The 14,972-nt window shown below is 47.0% G+C and overlaps 1 protein-coding gene and 1 non-coding gene across 2 annotated transcripts; one reads left to right on the top strand and one right to left on the bottom strand.

The window, feature by feature from the left end:
• The first annotated feature begins 496 nt into the window (after positions 1-496).
• TRNAK-UUU (transfer RNA lysine (anticodon UUU)) lies at positions 497-569 on the top strand. Its single transcript has one exon. It is a non-coding gene; the product is annotated as a tRNA-Lys (tRNA).
• A 1,986-nt stretch (positions 570-2,555) lies between these two features.
• Positions 2,556-14,568, bottom strand: IL17RB (interleukin 17 receptor B). The gene is given in 12 exon segments (XM_060111491.1): positions 2,556-2,839; positions 2,842-3,114; positions 4,564-4,658; positions 5,838-5,953; positions 6,978-7,079; positions 8,817-8,833; positions 9,093-9,151; positions 9,153-9,217; positions 9,626-9,753; positions 11,239-11,379; positions 12,144-12,168; positions 14,509-14,568. Coding segments are annotated over 12 exon segments (1,365 nt in total).
• Positions 14,569-14,972: the final 404 nt, after the last annotated feature.

Genomic DNA, 14,972 nt, shown 5'->3' with positions numbered 1-14,972 from the left:
AAGGAAAACTCATTTGCTTCCTAAAGCCAGATAGAAATGATTTAGGTTAATGATTTTCTAATGTGTTGTATAGATAAACAAGGAGACTGCTGTAATTTCTAACTTAAGCCTCAGGTCCCCAATTTTCCTTTACCTGAAAAATGAAGTGAAAGTTCTTGGAGTACTTTTTGTTCAGTATGATCAGTTGACCTTAATCTGTGAGCAGTCTGAACCAAAGTTTAAATACAGACAGCTATTACCACCAGTGGTCCAGGCCTTGGTGCAGCCTTCTGAGCCCCGGCAGAGGAAGGGAAGGAGGTTTGGAGACTGGAGCCAGCCAGCACAGCCTATGGGCTCAGAGACCTGGGAGGATGGGGAGGATGCCTGATTCCTGCCACTCCCTGCCAGGGACCATCTCGCTTCTCTAGAACTGAGGATAGGAGTGGGACTGGGGGAAAGACAAAAGTAGATGCAGGTAAGTGGAATATAGAAACAGTAAGGACGGTTGGTGGGGACTTCCCTGGAAGTCCAGTGGTTAGGACTCGGCACTTTTACTGCTGTGGCCCCGGGTTCAATCCCTGGTGAGGGAACTAAGACCCCACAAGCTGCGCAGCATGGCCAAAAAAAAAAAAAAAAAAAGGATGGTTGGAAGTTTTAGGACTTGGAGAAATGCTGTTACTAGAGCATTTTAAATAAATAGGATTATTTTGCATATCTGCTCAGTAGGTTGGAAACAAAGAAGAGTCTGCCAGTATTACAAAATTTTAATTTGCTAGTATTATTTGGGATGTTTGCCTTAAATTTGAAAATTGTATGCTTTTATTTTTTCAGTTTTTTAACAAAATAATTACATTTATACAATACTGATTTTATGTTTCTGGGCTGTTTCAACACAATTTAATACTGGCTACCTAGTTCTAAAAGCATAATGTATTTCTGTTTATAATAGTTTTTCACATAATAGCATATTGCTCTTATAACTGGTAGATGTTGATTCAGAGGAGGTTGGTTTCTGGTCCAAGTTTTGACATAAGCTGTCTTCTATTACCAGCACTTACAAGCACCGTGAAAACTGATCATGACAAGTAAGTGAGCTTTACCACATTAATTGTATTGCCTCAGGCATTGCTAAGCATTTGCTTGTGAAGCTGGACACTCTATGCTTCCTTATTTTGGTCTTTATCTGTAAGACATGTATTAGAAGGAGTGGCATGGTCCTTTAAGGATAATCTACAAGAACATTTTAACAGTCAGCCACCTGAAACTGATCCACATTCTAGAGCAGATGCAGTCTTGCACTGTGTGAAAGAGACAAGCTTTCCTAGAAAAATATGGATGCTAATATAAACAACCTTTTGGTGACCTCTGCATTAAGAAAAAGATGCTTTGAGAAAAGTAAAAAGTTGAAAGACTTAAAACGCCACAGATCTCTAATTCTGTAATTAGAGATCTCAGATTCTGTAATTCTGTGGTAGATTCTGTTTTTTAAGTAAACCAGTGCAATAATTCATTTATAAAATGACTAATTACTTCAGGAGGGCTAACTTCAACATAGGAATTATTTTTGTTTTGAACATGGAAAGTTATGTAATAACCATAAAACTCTGAATTCTGACAGTGACTTCTAATAGGTAACTTTGGGCAAAAGTAGACATCAGCTCTGCAAGTGATGTATTTTGTTGTTGATGTTAAAAGTCACCTGTACAAGAGTCAGATAGGACATGAATCTAGTTCTGAGAGGGAGGGTCCTATGCAAATACCAAGTATACAAGTGGTTCCACATAGAGTAGGTCATCTGGTCAGCAAAGACAGGTTCAGCTTGTTATTCCCTATTTTTGTTATCTTAGAAATAAAGGACTTGTGTGTGTAATAGAAGGTTTTTCACCTAAGAAGTTATTGAGTGAATTAGTGAGGACTCTTAGGTTTGGCATTCATTAATTAAACTTAGAAAGTTATAGAGCTAAACAATTCTACCTACTCTGCAGAGCATGGACTATTCAAGACTGGATATTCAGCTAGGAGATGCTTTATCATTGATTATCTGAATGGTTATAGTTTTATAAGTGTTCTTGATTTTTAGGTGTGAAATTGACTTAGCTTTATAGTTATAAATTCAGTTTCTGTTCTTTAATGCCACAGTAGTTAGTAAATTTGTAACAATTTTATTAGCATAAAAACTTTTAATTACTAGACTAAGGTGTATGTATTCAGTTGTGAATCCTCCCTTACTTCCTTTTGCTAAAGCAGGTATACGTATGGTTGACCCTTGAACAACACAAGTTTGAACTGGGCAGATTCACTTATATGTAGATTTTTTTCAATAAATATATACTACAGGTCTGCAGTTGGTTGAATCCACAGATGCAGAACCACAGAGACAGATGGTGGACTGTAAAGTTATACATGAATTTTCGACTGCATAAGGGTCAGCACCCCTACCCCCTGGGTTGTTCAAGGTTCAACTGTAATCCTCCCTACAAGTAGCCCGTACGGTAAACTTCAGAATCGTCACAGATGCTTTCCTCCTGTAATTGGAGCAGTAGGAAGGCTTTAAGGTCTCCTGCTTCGTGGCTGGGCTACAGGGAGGAGCAGCTGTAGTGGCAGGCGTGCACCCTTCTCCCCATCGACACACGTTGTTTGGCATGGAGAAGCTCTGTGCAGAAAGCCGTAGCATCCTTCATGAGGCGGTATGTGGGGCAGACACTGAGCCCAGTGTCGTTGTCTTTGGTATCATCCTCTCTGAAATAGACCACCACGTATTTGTGCAGATGAGTCTGGCTTCTCAGATCGCTGCAGAAGAGGTTAAAGGCGAGGGGGAACAGGTCTTGGGAGTTCTCACAGGGGCTGCCCCCCCCTTGCCACAGGTACCATCACACGTGGTGTTATCACTGGAAAGAAGGAAAATGACCTTATCCGTGGCTTTCTTCTGAGTGGTAAGCCACTGCACGGGACCCATCTCGGCTATTTTCTTTTTCTGCCATTTTTCAAGGATGACTTCACTTCTGCAGTGGTTTTGAAGAAATTCAGTGAAGTAGCAAACTGTGTGATGGAAACATACTTCAGATGGGTAAACCACAAGAACCTTAATGGGGGGCAGTAGTGTGGTAGTAGAGAAGGAAGTCTTCTTGATCCTTTCTGGGTGGGGGAGAAAAGCATTTGTCATCTCTGGAAAGCAAATAACAGGCTTTTACTCTAGTCTAAACTATCGCTGATAAATGATCCCTTGCTAGGGCACATCACCGTAGCACCAGGGATGTTACGACTGCCAGAGAGGAAAATACCCCTGATGTTCCTTTTGTACACATCACCTGAAACACATCAGTGCTTAAACCTTAAAGATGCTTAAAAGATGTATTTTCTAAGTCCCTATCACTGAATTAGTCCTCTTGATTAAGCCTGTAGCTTTTCAAAGAAATTCATAGAAACTGTTCAGGTTGTTTTTTTTGTTGTTGTTGTTGTTTTGTTTTTTTTGCGGTACGTGGGCCTCTCACTGTTGTGGCCTCTCCCGTTGCGGACACAGGCTCCGGACGCACAGGCTCAGTGGCCATGGCTCATGGGCCCAGCCACTCCACAGCACATGGGATCTTCCCGGACCGGGGCACGAACCTGTGTCCCCTGCATCGGCAGGCGGACTCTCAACCACTGCGCCACCAGGGAAGCCCTGTTCAGGTTTAAGGTACTCTTTTTCAGGTGGGTGGTTGTAAATTTAGTATTTTTAGTGCCATATGTCAACAGGGACAGCTGACCTCTCTGCCCTTCACATCACGTTTTGAGTTGGGTCAACTCAGTAGTTGTTCCATCTTCTACCTACAGGTGGTAGAGTTTCTTTACAGTTCCATAAGGTTAAGTGGTACCCCATTTCAGCTGGAACTCAACTGGAATTCTGTCCTATACGTGCTAAAGAATGGAAACTAGGTATGAAACTACTGTAACGAATACGAGTCAAACAATAGCCATTAATATAAGTATTCTTAAGGTCAAAGTTTGACCTGGCTTGCTTACCTAAGAAAGAACATGGGATTAATCTTGTTCTGTATACAACATCACAAACAACTCAAAGACTACATTTATATTTCCTTGTCTACGTGTGGAGGGGAGGAGAAGCAGAGGTTTTCAGTGGGCCTCTCTCTAGCTGTGTATCTATATAAATATTCTGATTTCTTATTCAAGTCTTCAGTGTTCTAGAGTTGGCAAGATCCTTAGAGTATATGAATCCAAGTGAGTGTTGTTCTTATGCTTTGGAAGAATTATTTTTCAAAAGTAGGAACTAGCATAGAGTACCTATCACAGGTAAAACGTAATCTGTTATCAGCTATCTTTGGCCCATTACACTCGTTGTAGATGCCTCGATGGTAAAAAGAAAACAGGTGATAGCAGATCTGGAGTCCCAATCCCTGCTTTACCTTAGCAGGTGTGGTCCAGTCATTATATTAGTCTTTAGGAGAGCTCTGAGGCATTAAATAAATGTCTGACTCTTGTGTAATGCCAAAATGTGATTGCCTTTGGAGGAATCTGCTTTCAAAAAAAAAATCAGTGTTATTTCCTCATCTGCGTTTCTTTGAAGAACTGAATTATAATCCTTACCTTGCCTCCAGGTCAGATAGATCCCAACCGCCAGCACCCACGTGGCCACCAGCAGAGCCAAGAGGAGGAGGGGCAGCCATCCACCCAGCACACTTCTGCCTCGAGAAAACAAAGCTTATTCATCTTCAGCAGAACAGAACCAAATTTGTCTCTTATTTGGAAACTAAAACTTTTACTCAGTGCTTTGTGGAAGTTTTGGTCCCTTTAAAGCCAAGGGTCAGTAGATCTCCAGGGGGTCTGCAGATCAGTGTGTTTTTCCATAGAGTGTCCAGGTGTTTCATTACATTCTCAAAAGGGGGAGGGGGCCCAGGAGGTTAGGAACAGTCCTCTAAAATCATTTTGGCCTCTTACTCCACATTTTCACTGTGGTAGCCAGAGTTTACGTTCGTTTTTTTGTTCTTTGCTGAATTAATGTTATTCTGGGTGCAATCACTTAATACATAATACGGATAGATGGCATTTTTAAAGGCTGTTTTGTCAGACTGACAGATGTGGGGGGTCATGCCACCTGGTTACGGGAATGTTGAGGATCAGCTAAGCTCCAGTGTGTGAACGTGCTCAGGAATCCATAGGCACTGTGCCTACACAGCAGTCAGGATTGTTAGGAGGTGGGTTTCTAAGACCAGCACCTTTTAACTTTTTTTTTTTTTTAATTTATTTTTGGCTGCTTTGGGTCTTCGTTGCTGCACGCAGGCTTTCTCTAGTTGCGGCGAGCGGGGCTACTCTTCATTGCAGTGCACGCGCTTCTCATTGTGGTGGCTTCTCTTGTTGCGGAGCACGGGCTCTAGGCACGTGGGCTCAGTAGTTGTGGCTTGAAGGCTGTAGAGCGCAGGCTTAGTAGCTGTGGCGCATGGGCTTAGTTGCTCCACAGCATGTGGGATCTTCCCGGACCAGGGCTCGAACCTATGTCTCATGCACTGGCAGGTGGATTCTTAACCACTGAACCACCAGGGAAGTCCCCTTTTAACTTTTGACCCCACCCCTGGGCTAGTTCTGGAAGCATTTTATTTGTCAACCTGCAGTGAAGGTACTAACATCTCTAAATCCAGAGAGACATTCTCCAGAACCAGCTGCTCTCAGGCACCAATGACGTGTGTCTCTTGGTGCCACTATTCCTAATTTGTTATCCAAATGTCTGTGTGGCCACAATGAATTACAGTAACAGCCAGGCCTGGGCCACTGAGACAGATAAGAAAGTCAAAAAGCAGTGAAATGCATGTTCCCTCATATACTCAGTCCCTTTACAGCCCTGACGTTTTTCAGCAGATCCTTGCGGCACTCTGAACATCAATTTTGCACCGTTGATTTTGTTTCCCTTCTTGTGTATATCCTGCTTGGTCACGGATCTTGATCTCATAAATGAAGCACAGGTACGGAAATACGGAGTCAGCTAAGGAGAAATGAGGGGCTCAGCCATATTTCTACTTTCACCAGAACTTCTCTTCCGTTTTTTTCTGGCTTCAACCCCTCTCTAGCATTGTAATAGGACTTTTTCTTTCCTTGGTCATACTTCTGTCACAAAGCCCTAAAATCCAGACTAGTGACTCAAGACCAAACACCTTCTAAGACTCCTGAGCTGTGAACCTAAACTTTGTACATGTTGCTAAGATGTTAATTTCCTTATCTAAAAGGGTTAGGTCACGTCCTAATACATATACAAATATGTCCTCCAAAAAACAGAGCAGTGGGACTCCTCGACCTAAGCCAGCGCTTTACGACATGTAAGTCCCTTGGGACTAGTAGAGTCTGGTTCCCTGGAAAAGGGGTGCATTCCTAACGTGCTGATGGGTATCTGCTCCGCCGGGCGTGTCTGAGCTCTGCCTGTATGTCCCGGGAATGAAGAACAAAAAGGCCCTTATGTCTTGGGTGTAGCTGTGTCCTACCGGGACCCTCCATGGCCCCACAGCATACACTCAGAGTGGAAGGAGCTGTGAGAGCACCTGCTAGCCCAACTTCCTGTTCTCCAGCGGAGTAAACTCAGTCCCCGAGGGGACAGAGTTGCCCTTCAAAGTTCATATGCTGATTGGGAACCCAAGCCTGCTGATTTCAAATCCTTTGTTACTTCACTTTGCAGTGAAAATGGAGGCTTGGGATAATAAAATGGCTCAGAATTCCTCTGTGTTTCTGTGACAGAAAATAGGAATAAAAGCACCTTGGAAAGTCAACAGCCACTCACAAAAGCAGAAGGGACCGTGACGATAAGGTCAGCTTCCTGACCTCACAGCTGTGAAGATGGAAGCCGGGATTCCCCATCAGCCTCACATGATGGCGAGACTGCTGGCAGAAGCGAGCTGGGGAGAGAACTCACCTGCTGCAACTAGAAAGACCCCTCAAAGGCAACGAGTTGCGGTGCAGTGGGTCTTCAGTGCCCTTCCCCTCTCCTCCCCTCCCCAGAGCATCTCGTTCAGCTTTACTTGGACCACAGCACCTTCACTTTCCCCAGTCGCTTGAACCACCACGGAAGTTCGAGTTAGTTCCTTCTGGTGCGGGTGAGTGAGACAAAAATCAAGAATTAACTAACTCCTTGCCAACAAGCGTGCACACACATATGCTTACCACACCTGTAATGAATTGCCAGAACATTTCAGATATGAGGTCAGGTAGCAGATTTTTTTTTTTTTTTTTGCTGTATGTGGGCTTCTCACTGTTGTGGCCTCTCCCGTTGCGGAGCACAGGCTCCGGACGCGCAGGCTCAGCAGCCATGGCTCGTGGGCCCAGCTGCTCTGCGGCACGTGGGATCTTCCCGGACCGGGGCATGAACCCGTGTCCCCTGCATCGGCAGGCGGACTGTCAACCACTGTGCCACCAGGGAAGCCCCAGATACCAGATTTAAATGAGATGCTAACATTATACTGTTAAACAGAAGGTTATCTATTCATGAAGTGATAACCAGAGTCTAATTTAAATACAGCCTTTATCAAAACTATCTGTGATCCCCAAGAGAAGACTTAGAAACCAACCATTCAAAAATGAGGTTTGGTAATATGTGTAGATACTGCCCCTTCCAGGAGGTGGAGCTTAATCCCACCCTATACCCCCACCCCAGGATGGGGTAGACTTAGTGATCTGTTTCCAAAAACTAAAATTTGGGAAAGGGAAAAATACTAGATTACACAGAGAAGCCTGGCAGACACCACTTAACCAGTGACAAAGGTGAGCACTACCTGTGACGTCCTGTGCATGTCACCCACCCCTGATAGAGTGTCATGAGAAGAGTGCTTCACCTCTGCGGAATTCTCACCAAACACACCTATATCCCCAGTCTAATCATGAGAGAAACACCAGACAAACCCAGATTGGGTTTGCAGGATGTATGGCCATCACTCCTCGAGGCTGTCATGGTCGTGAAACACAGGGAAAGACTAAGAAACTGTCACAGATGAGATGAGATGAAGGAGACACGGGGGACTAAATGCCACTGGGACAGAAAGAGGACATTAATGGAAAATCAGGCGAAATCCAATAAAGTCTGGAGTTTAGTTCATAGAAATGTACCAGTGTTGGACTCTCAGTTTTGACAAATAGACCACGGTAATGTAGGATGTTAACGATAAGGGAAGCTGGGTGAGAAGTATATGGGAACTCTTTGTACTAGCTTTGCAACTTTTCTATAAATCTAAAATTATTCCAAAATATAATTTAAAAAATGAGATTTAGTCTCATCAAGAAAGCTGGGCGCTACTGTGTAGTAAATGATGTGATGCCAAGAATACACTGGACCATGACCAAGGAACAATGACAGATTGGAAATTGCCCCATTTGGCTTCGATGCTACACCTGGGACAGGGACAGGCATGGGATACAGAACAGGTGACCCAGCCGAGTGGGGGTGACGTGGGAGCTGCTGGGGCCGGGCACCATGCTGGACCCTCCTCACCCATGATCCCATCTCATCCTCACCCCAACCCCGTGTGTGATAACTGCAGGTGTGACACCAGAGAGCTGATTGTGTGTCACAGAGCAAGGGCAAGAACCCAGCACTCAACTCAGTGCCATCTGCCTCTTCACCGCAGCTTGGGGGACAAACCTACTGGAGTCTGTACATCCTCAGAGACCAGCCACACGCTGTCAGACTACACAGCCTGCCAGGAAACAGGCTGGAACAAGCGTTTTGCATCAACAACAAAGAATGGCTAAAGTGCATCATTCCAGAAGGACCAGAGTTTGACTGTCAGCTTCACTTCTGCATGTGTAACCAGGGCAAGTTACTTAAGTTCTCAGTTTCTTTATCTGTAAAACGGGGCTGTCCCAACCTCGGGGTTGTTGACGGCTTAAGTGAGATGATGCATGTCAAGTGCTCAATCAGTGCCTGACACACAGGAATGGGCTTTCCCCTCCATTTCACCTGATTTAATCCTCTCCTTGTGAGTGAGGTGCGGTTACTGTCATGTCCATATTACACACGAGGAAGCCGAGACTCAGCAAGGCCAAACACCTTGTCCAGGGTACCCGGCTTCTCTGTACCAAACCACATACCAAAACAGGTGTCCCAGCAAGACAGAGAGTAAGAGGAGAGTGAGGAAGTGTACCTGGTGAGGTGAAGTTCACAGCCAGGGAGGGGCTGTCTTCATTCATATTTGCATTGGGCCCCAGTGAAATAGACTGTGTTCAGCTCTACAGGAAAGCCAATGTAGGAAAATTGCATTGCAGTCCACTGCAAGGCAAAGCGGGAAGCCCTGAATTTCCAAGTTCTTCTCATTTATAATTTCATTCCTTAACCTACTGCTGAAATTCATGTCTCTAGTCAATGGCTGCTAAGGAAATGGATCCCACACGGTTTGCCAGTGTAACTCACAGAATCAGAGAACTGTAAAATTCTAGAGCCAGGGTGTAATTTAAGTTCAGCTTCCCTCACTTTGCTGATGGGGAAACTGAGGCCCAGGGATGCTGACTTGCCCAAGGCACACAGCAGAGAAATGGCCCCAAATGGGATTTGAACCCAGGCATTCTGCTTCAGGCTCCAGGTTGTAGCTCTCAGCAGCCTGTATGTGAGCACAACATCCACACCCCCAACAAAGGACCTGGATTAGTGACAATTAGCCAAGTGTCTCCAAGTGCTTACTTTGCCACCTGAGGGTCTGGTCTGAGTCTGAAAGGCCTCAGTGTAATTGCACCTGATGCAGTTGAAGGACTGGAAGTGGCTTTTGCCCGTCACGCAGATCTTGGTGGCTTTCAACAAGCAGATGCTGGCTGCCAAAGTGGGCAAGAGGGCACTTGTGTATTTAGTGTTAAATCTGTGGATGACTTGATGCTAGACAGCCTACCTGCCTCATCACACTTCACATTCACTGTAGCCCTCAAAGGTAGGCACTATGATTGTCTCCAGTTTACAGATGGGGTAAGTGAGGCGTAGGGAATTTCAGGGAGCTTTGCTGTGGCTTACAAAGTTCATCAGTGGAAGAATATGGATTCGAATTCCAAAGCCTTTCCTCCTCTTAGGTGAGCCTGAATTTCACAGATACCTGCAAAGAGGAGTCTAACCGCACTATTTTGGGTCTCTTTTAAGAGGAACAGGCCTGCTGTATAGAACACCACAAAGGCCTTTCAGAGTGTCCTCAGCAGCCATGGCTGTTCTGTCTGCACCTTTATGCATGCTGCTGCTTCTCCCTGGAATGCCCTTTCCTCCTATTCTCTGCCTCTCCAAGTCTTACTCCTTCAAGGCCCAACTCATGCACCACCGCCTATAACAACAGCTAACATACATGAGCCTGCTCTGTGCCAGGGATGAAGCCAAATGCCTTATTGCAACATCTAATTTAATGTGGTCTCACCAGGGCCCTCTCCTGCTCCTCTCTCCCCAACCCCTTCAGAGTACAGGTCCCTCCAGGATTCCCCTGATGGAGTCTGTGCCTGTGTCTGCCTCCCCTTGGCCCTCTGGGAACCCGACTGGCACTCCCAGATTATTGACCGGATGGAATTTAGCTGAATTTATTGGGTGGAACCTATACACATGGCCTTTAGGTCCCCAGGATTGGTTCATCCAAAGAACTCACAAGGTGCCTCAGAGAAATGCCAGGACTTCCACAATGCCCTTTGGGAGGTGGAAAAGTTATCTACCTGAGAGAGTGTTTTCCTAAACCTTGGGGATCATCTCTGGCCTTACCCAATTTTCTTCCATGAAGGACAGCATAACATACAGAAAAGCACACCAGCGTGCCATTTGATGAGTTTTCACACTCATGCAGCCAGTACTTAAGTCAAGGAGCACCCCAGGAGTGCCCCTCAGGCCTCCTTTCAGTCACTCCCCACCTGAGAGTAGCCACTGTCCTGACTTCTACCTGCTTAGAGTAGTTTTGCCTGTTTTGCACTCTTTGTTAATGGAATCATGTGGTGGGTAGGACTGCAGGCCTTTGTGCAGATGTGAAGGTATGAACTCCTGAATCTGGCTTCTTTTGTTTGTGAGATTCATCCACACTGTGTGTAGTTACAGATCATTCATGCTCATTGCTATACTGGATTCCATTTTGTGATTCTAATTCAACCGTCAGGCATTTGAGGCATTTTTGGCTGTTAATGAATACTGCTACTATGAACATTCTAGTCTGTGGCTTTGGTGCGTGCATGTACGTGTTCTGTTGGATATGTGCCTGGGAGGGGAAGTAATGGGTTGTAGAGTCTGCCCTTTTCTGCTTTAGCAGACACATCAGGCCTTATCTTTGATTGATGCAAACTTACCATCTGCCCGGAGTATCCAGCTTATGTTCATCAAAATTGAATAGTCCTCCAGCACAACACTGCTTTTAATAGGCTCCACTCGGAGATCCCTCAAGTCTCCTGGGGTCAGGGTGTGTCAGACCATCCATTCTGGAGATGGTCCTGGGAGAAGGCGAGACTGCCCATGACAGCCCCCCTTCCCAGCCCAATCCAATGCCACCTGCTCTACGTGACCCACCCTGACCACCCCTCACTCACAATTCATCTCTTCTTCCAGCTAAGGCAGGCCAGACATTTCTCAGTGCTGGTTGATGTGCAGCCGAGGTGATGCTCAACCTCCTGGCCCCAACCTACAGAGCACGTGTAACCACTCTGGGTCCCTTCATACGTATGTGTGTATCTAATATATTTGACATGTTTATTAGGATCAGTCCTGCCTTCCCCACACCTCATCCTGGACTCCAGCCAGCTGGCCCCCATGACTCTCCCTCCCTACCTCCTAGTCTCTGCTGGTACCATCTCTCCTCCAGCTCACCCTGTCCATCCACATTTCTTGGGCACAAGCCCACCCATTCTTCAAATGCTACAATCTCCCACACTCCTTCTTCTCTAAAACATTTGCATCCTGTTCCCAACTGTAAGTGACGTCCCTCCCATGGCACTTGATCTCCCTCCAAGGAGTGGCAGGCTTCCCTTTTTACCTTGCATGGTGATTCCCACCCTTCCTGTGCCTCTAACTTGCCAGGAGTCCAGCTCACCTGAAACCCTGGGAGCTCTGCCTTGAGCAGATAGAGGCTTCACCCACATCCGCTAACAAAGCAATGGTTCACCCTGTGCCTGGTCTCTGATGACCTACTGCCGGGATTCAGGTCCCCTAAAGGTCCAACTGTGCTTTTGATGTAAAGCCCTGTTTCTAGTGCACCTACCGGGTTCAGAGCCACACTGAATCGTCTGTAAGAGAGAAAGACACCAAGTGCCATGTTGAATACCGTCAAACCACAAGCTTTCATTTGCCAATTAGGCAAAACACCATCTTTTTCTTTAAATGCATATACAAGGGATGAATGCTGAGCTGGTTCCACTTCACAGTTTGAGGGAGACTACGTGGCCCCATGGTAGGCTATGATGGGCCATTGATTAACCACTAGTACACTTGACCCTCAAGCCTGGCCATCACCTCCCTTAAAGACCAGAGGTGGGTTTTTTACCCCTCTCTGCACTTCAGCCGTCTCTGCTACAAGCAGGGGATAACTCTGGACCACCATGAAGGTCCCTTCACACTCTTATGTTTAACTGCAGGCTTTCAGGACAGTCTAGAATATTGAGTTTTCCCAGGTTAAGGACTGGCTGTGCCAAGAAGATAAGCAGAAGAGTGCAGTCCATGGTGCCTTTCCCAGGTGCTTTAAAAAATTCTTCTTCTAATATAAAAGGACTCACCTGAGATATTTATCAAATCATAACGCAACTGTGATTTCATCATGTTATCTTTTTTTTTTTTTTTTTTTTTTTTTTTGCGGTATGCGGGCCTCTCACTGCTGTGGCCTCTCCCGTTGCGGAGCACAGGCTCCGGATGCGCAGGCCCAGCGGCCATGGCTCACGGGCCCAGCCGCTCCGCGGCATATGGGATCCTCCCAGACCGGGGCACGAACCCGTATCCCCTGCATCGGCAGGCGGACTCTCAACCACTGCGCCACCAGGGAGGCCCATGTTATCTTTTAAAAAGAACTTTTAGGGCTTCCCTGGTGGCGCAGTGGTTAAGAATCCGCCTGCCAATGCAGGGGACAGGGGTTCGAGCCCTGGTCCGGGAAGATCCCACATGCTGTGGAGCAACTAAGCCTGCGTGCCACAACTACTGAGCCTGCGCTCTAGACCCCGTGAGCCACAACCACTGAGCCCATGTGCCACAACTACTGAAGCCCATGCTCTGCAACGAAGAGTAGCCCCCGGTCTCTGCAACCAGAGAAAAGCCCGCACTAGCAACGAAGACCCAATGCAGCCAAAAATAAAATCAATAAAATATATAAAATTTATTTTAAAAAATAATAAAGAGAACTTAGAAAATAATATCATCAGTGTCTAAGAAAGGCCAGTATTAAATCCTTTGGAGTTAACTGCTCATGTCTTTTTATAAGAAAAAGTAATTAGTACTTTGGTTTTGTAATAAAATACTGGACCTAAAAGGCAGCCGCAAGTTCCAGTGACATGACACAGCGTGGTTAAGTCCACCAGCTCTGGAATCTGATCCTTCACGGCCTCAACGTTTCTAAACACCTTGTATGACAGAAGGCAAGACTTTTGATAGTTTGAGTAATCTGAGTTGGGTGAAATTGTCAGTCGCTCATCTTTGTCTTTTCAAAGCTGAACTCCAAGGGATATCATCAGGCAGCTTTTTAAACAAATGAGCCACCATACTGGGAGCTACGTTCTTGTCAAAGGGCTGGTGAGACAAATTTTAGGAAGAAGCAAAGCAACAGCTCTAAACTTTACAGAGTTCAAGCTGTTGGCCTAACAGCAGCTACTGCAAAGGCAATGAGTTCTTCCTCTAGTGGAAAAGGCCAGGGAGTGAGGGGATGGGCTCCGAACTGAGACAGAGGACAAGGAGAGTAGCTGAAGACATAAGGGCAGGGAATGGGGTTTGTCTTTCCATCACCAAGTAACACCATGCTTTTATGCTATGTGCTATGCTAAAAGGGCAGCAGTATAGCTTCAAATGCTATTTCGCAGATGAGCTTTTCTTTAATGACCCAGAAGATTCCCTCAGTCCTTCAAGGCACAGGGGACGAAAAGAAACCTGCAGTAGAGTTCAGGAGCTTAGCTCTGAGGACAAGGGCCCCAGTACAGCGAAATTAACAGGGCAAAAAGGGCGAGTGGAATGGAGAAGCAGCTCTTGTGCCCCCAAAGAGGACAGACCTCAAGACCCCAGGCAATAACAATAGTGAACACCTACTATGTGCCAGGATCTTTGCTGCTGCCTTGCAAGCCCTATCGCTGTCCTTCACTAGATCCTGGTAAGTTAGGTATGACCCTTCCTTACACAGATGAGGACAAGAGGCTCCGTGAGCATAAATGGCTGAATCAAGAGCACATGGTGGCGTGCGAACCCAGGTTTGTCTGATTCCCTTGTTCCTGACTCAAGCAGCCCGACGCCCGGTGCCCCAGAGCATGTACACGCGTCCCCTTCAGACGGCTCTCCGCGAACGCCTTGGAGAAGCATGAGCTGACGGGTGGGACGAATTTGGGTCCGGGCTCGAGGGACGGGAAAGCGGGAGAGGGGCGCGGACGTGGGCTTACCGGCTCCGGCGGCATGGCACCGCAGCACAGCGCGGCTTGGCTCAGCAGTACTAGCGACATCGCACCGCCCGCCACCGCTCGTGTTCCTTGCCAGCCTCCGGCCGCGCTATTATCCCGGCGCCCGGGGCCACACCTCCGGGCTCCGCCTCCCCCAGCACCGCCCAGGTAGGGGCGGCCCCCTGGCGCCCTTCCTGGGTAGGGAAAGAAGTGCGCCGGCCTGCACGGGCCGCGAGGGATGTCTGGGTCCGAGCGGCTCTCCAGCAGCCGCGCACGCGCCGGCTCAGCGCACCCGTGCGTGCAGTGAGCCAGGTGCACGAGTGCACGCACGCCCCGCTCGCCCGAGCCCGGCGGGCCCGCCTGGCGTCCGGTCCCCTCCCGGAGCAGGTCGGTCCGAGAGGCCCGCGGTGCCCCTCCTGGCCGCCCGGAGCGCGCGGAGCACCGGCGTCGCCAGTTAAAGTGTAGCG

The sequence above is a fragment of the Mesoplodon densirostris genome, chromosome 10 (genome assembly GCF_025265405.1).
Source record: "Mesoplodon densirostris isolate mMesDen1 chromosome 10, mMesDen1 primary haplotype, whole genome shotgun sequence".
Lineage (NCBI taxonomy): Eukaryota > Metazoa > Chordata > Mammalia > Artiodactyla > Ziphiidae > Mesoplodon > Mesoplodon densirostris.
Note: the sequence above shows the minus strand (reverse complement) of the source record. Positions and strands in the feature narration are given on the sequence as shown.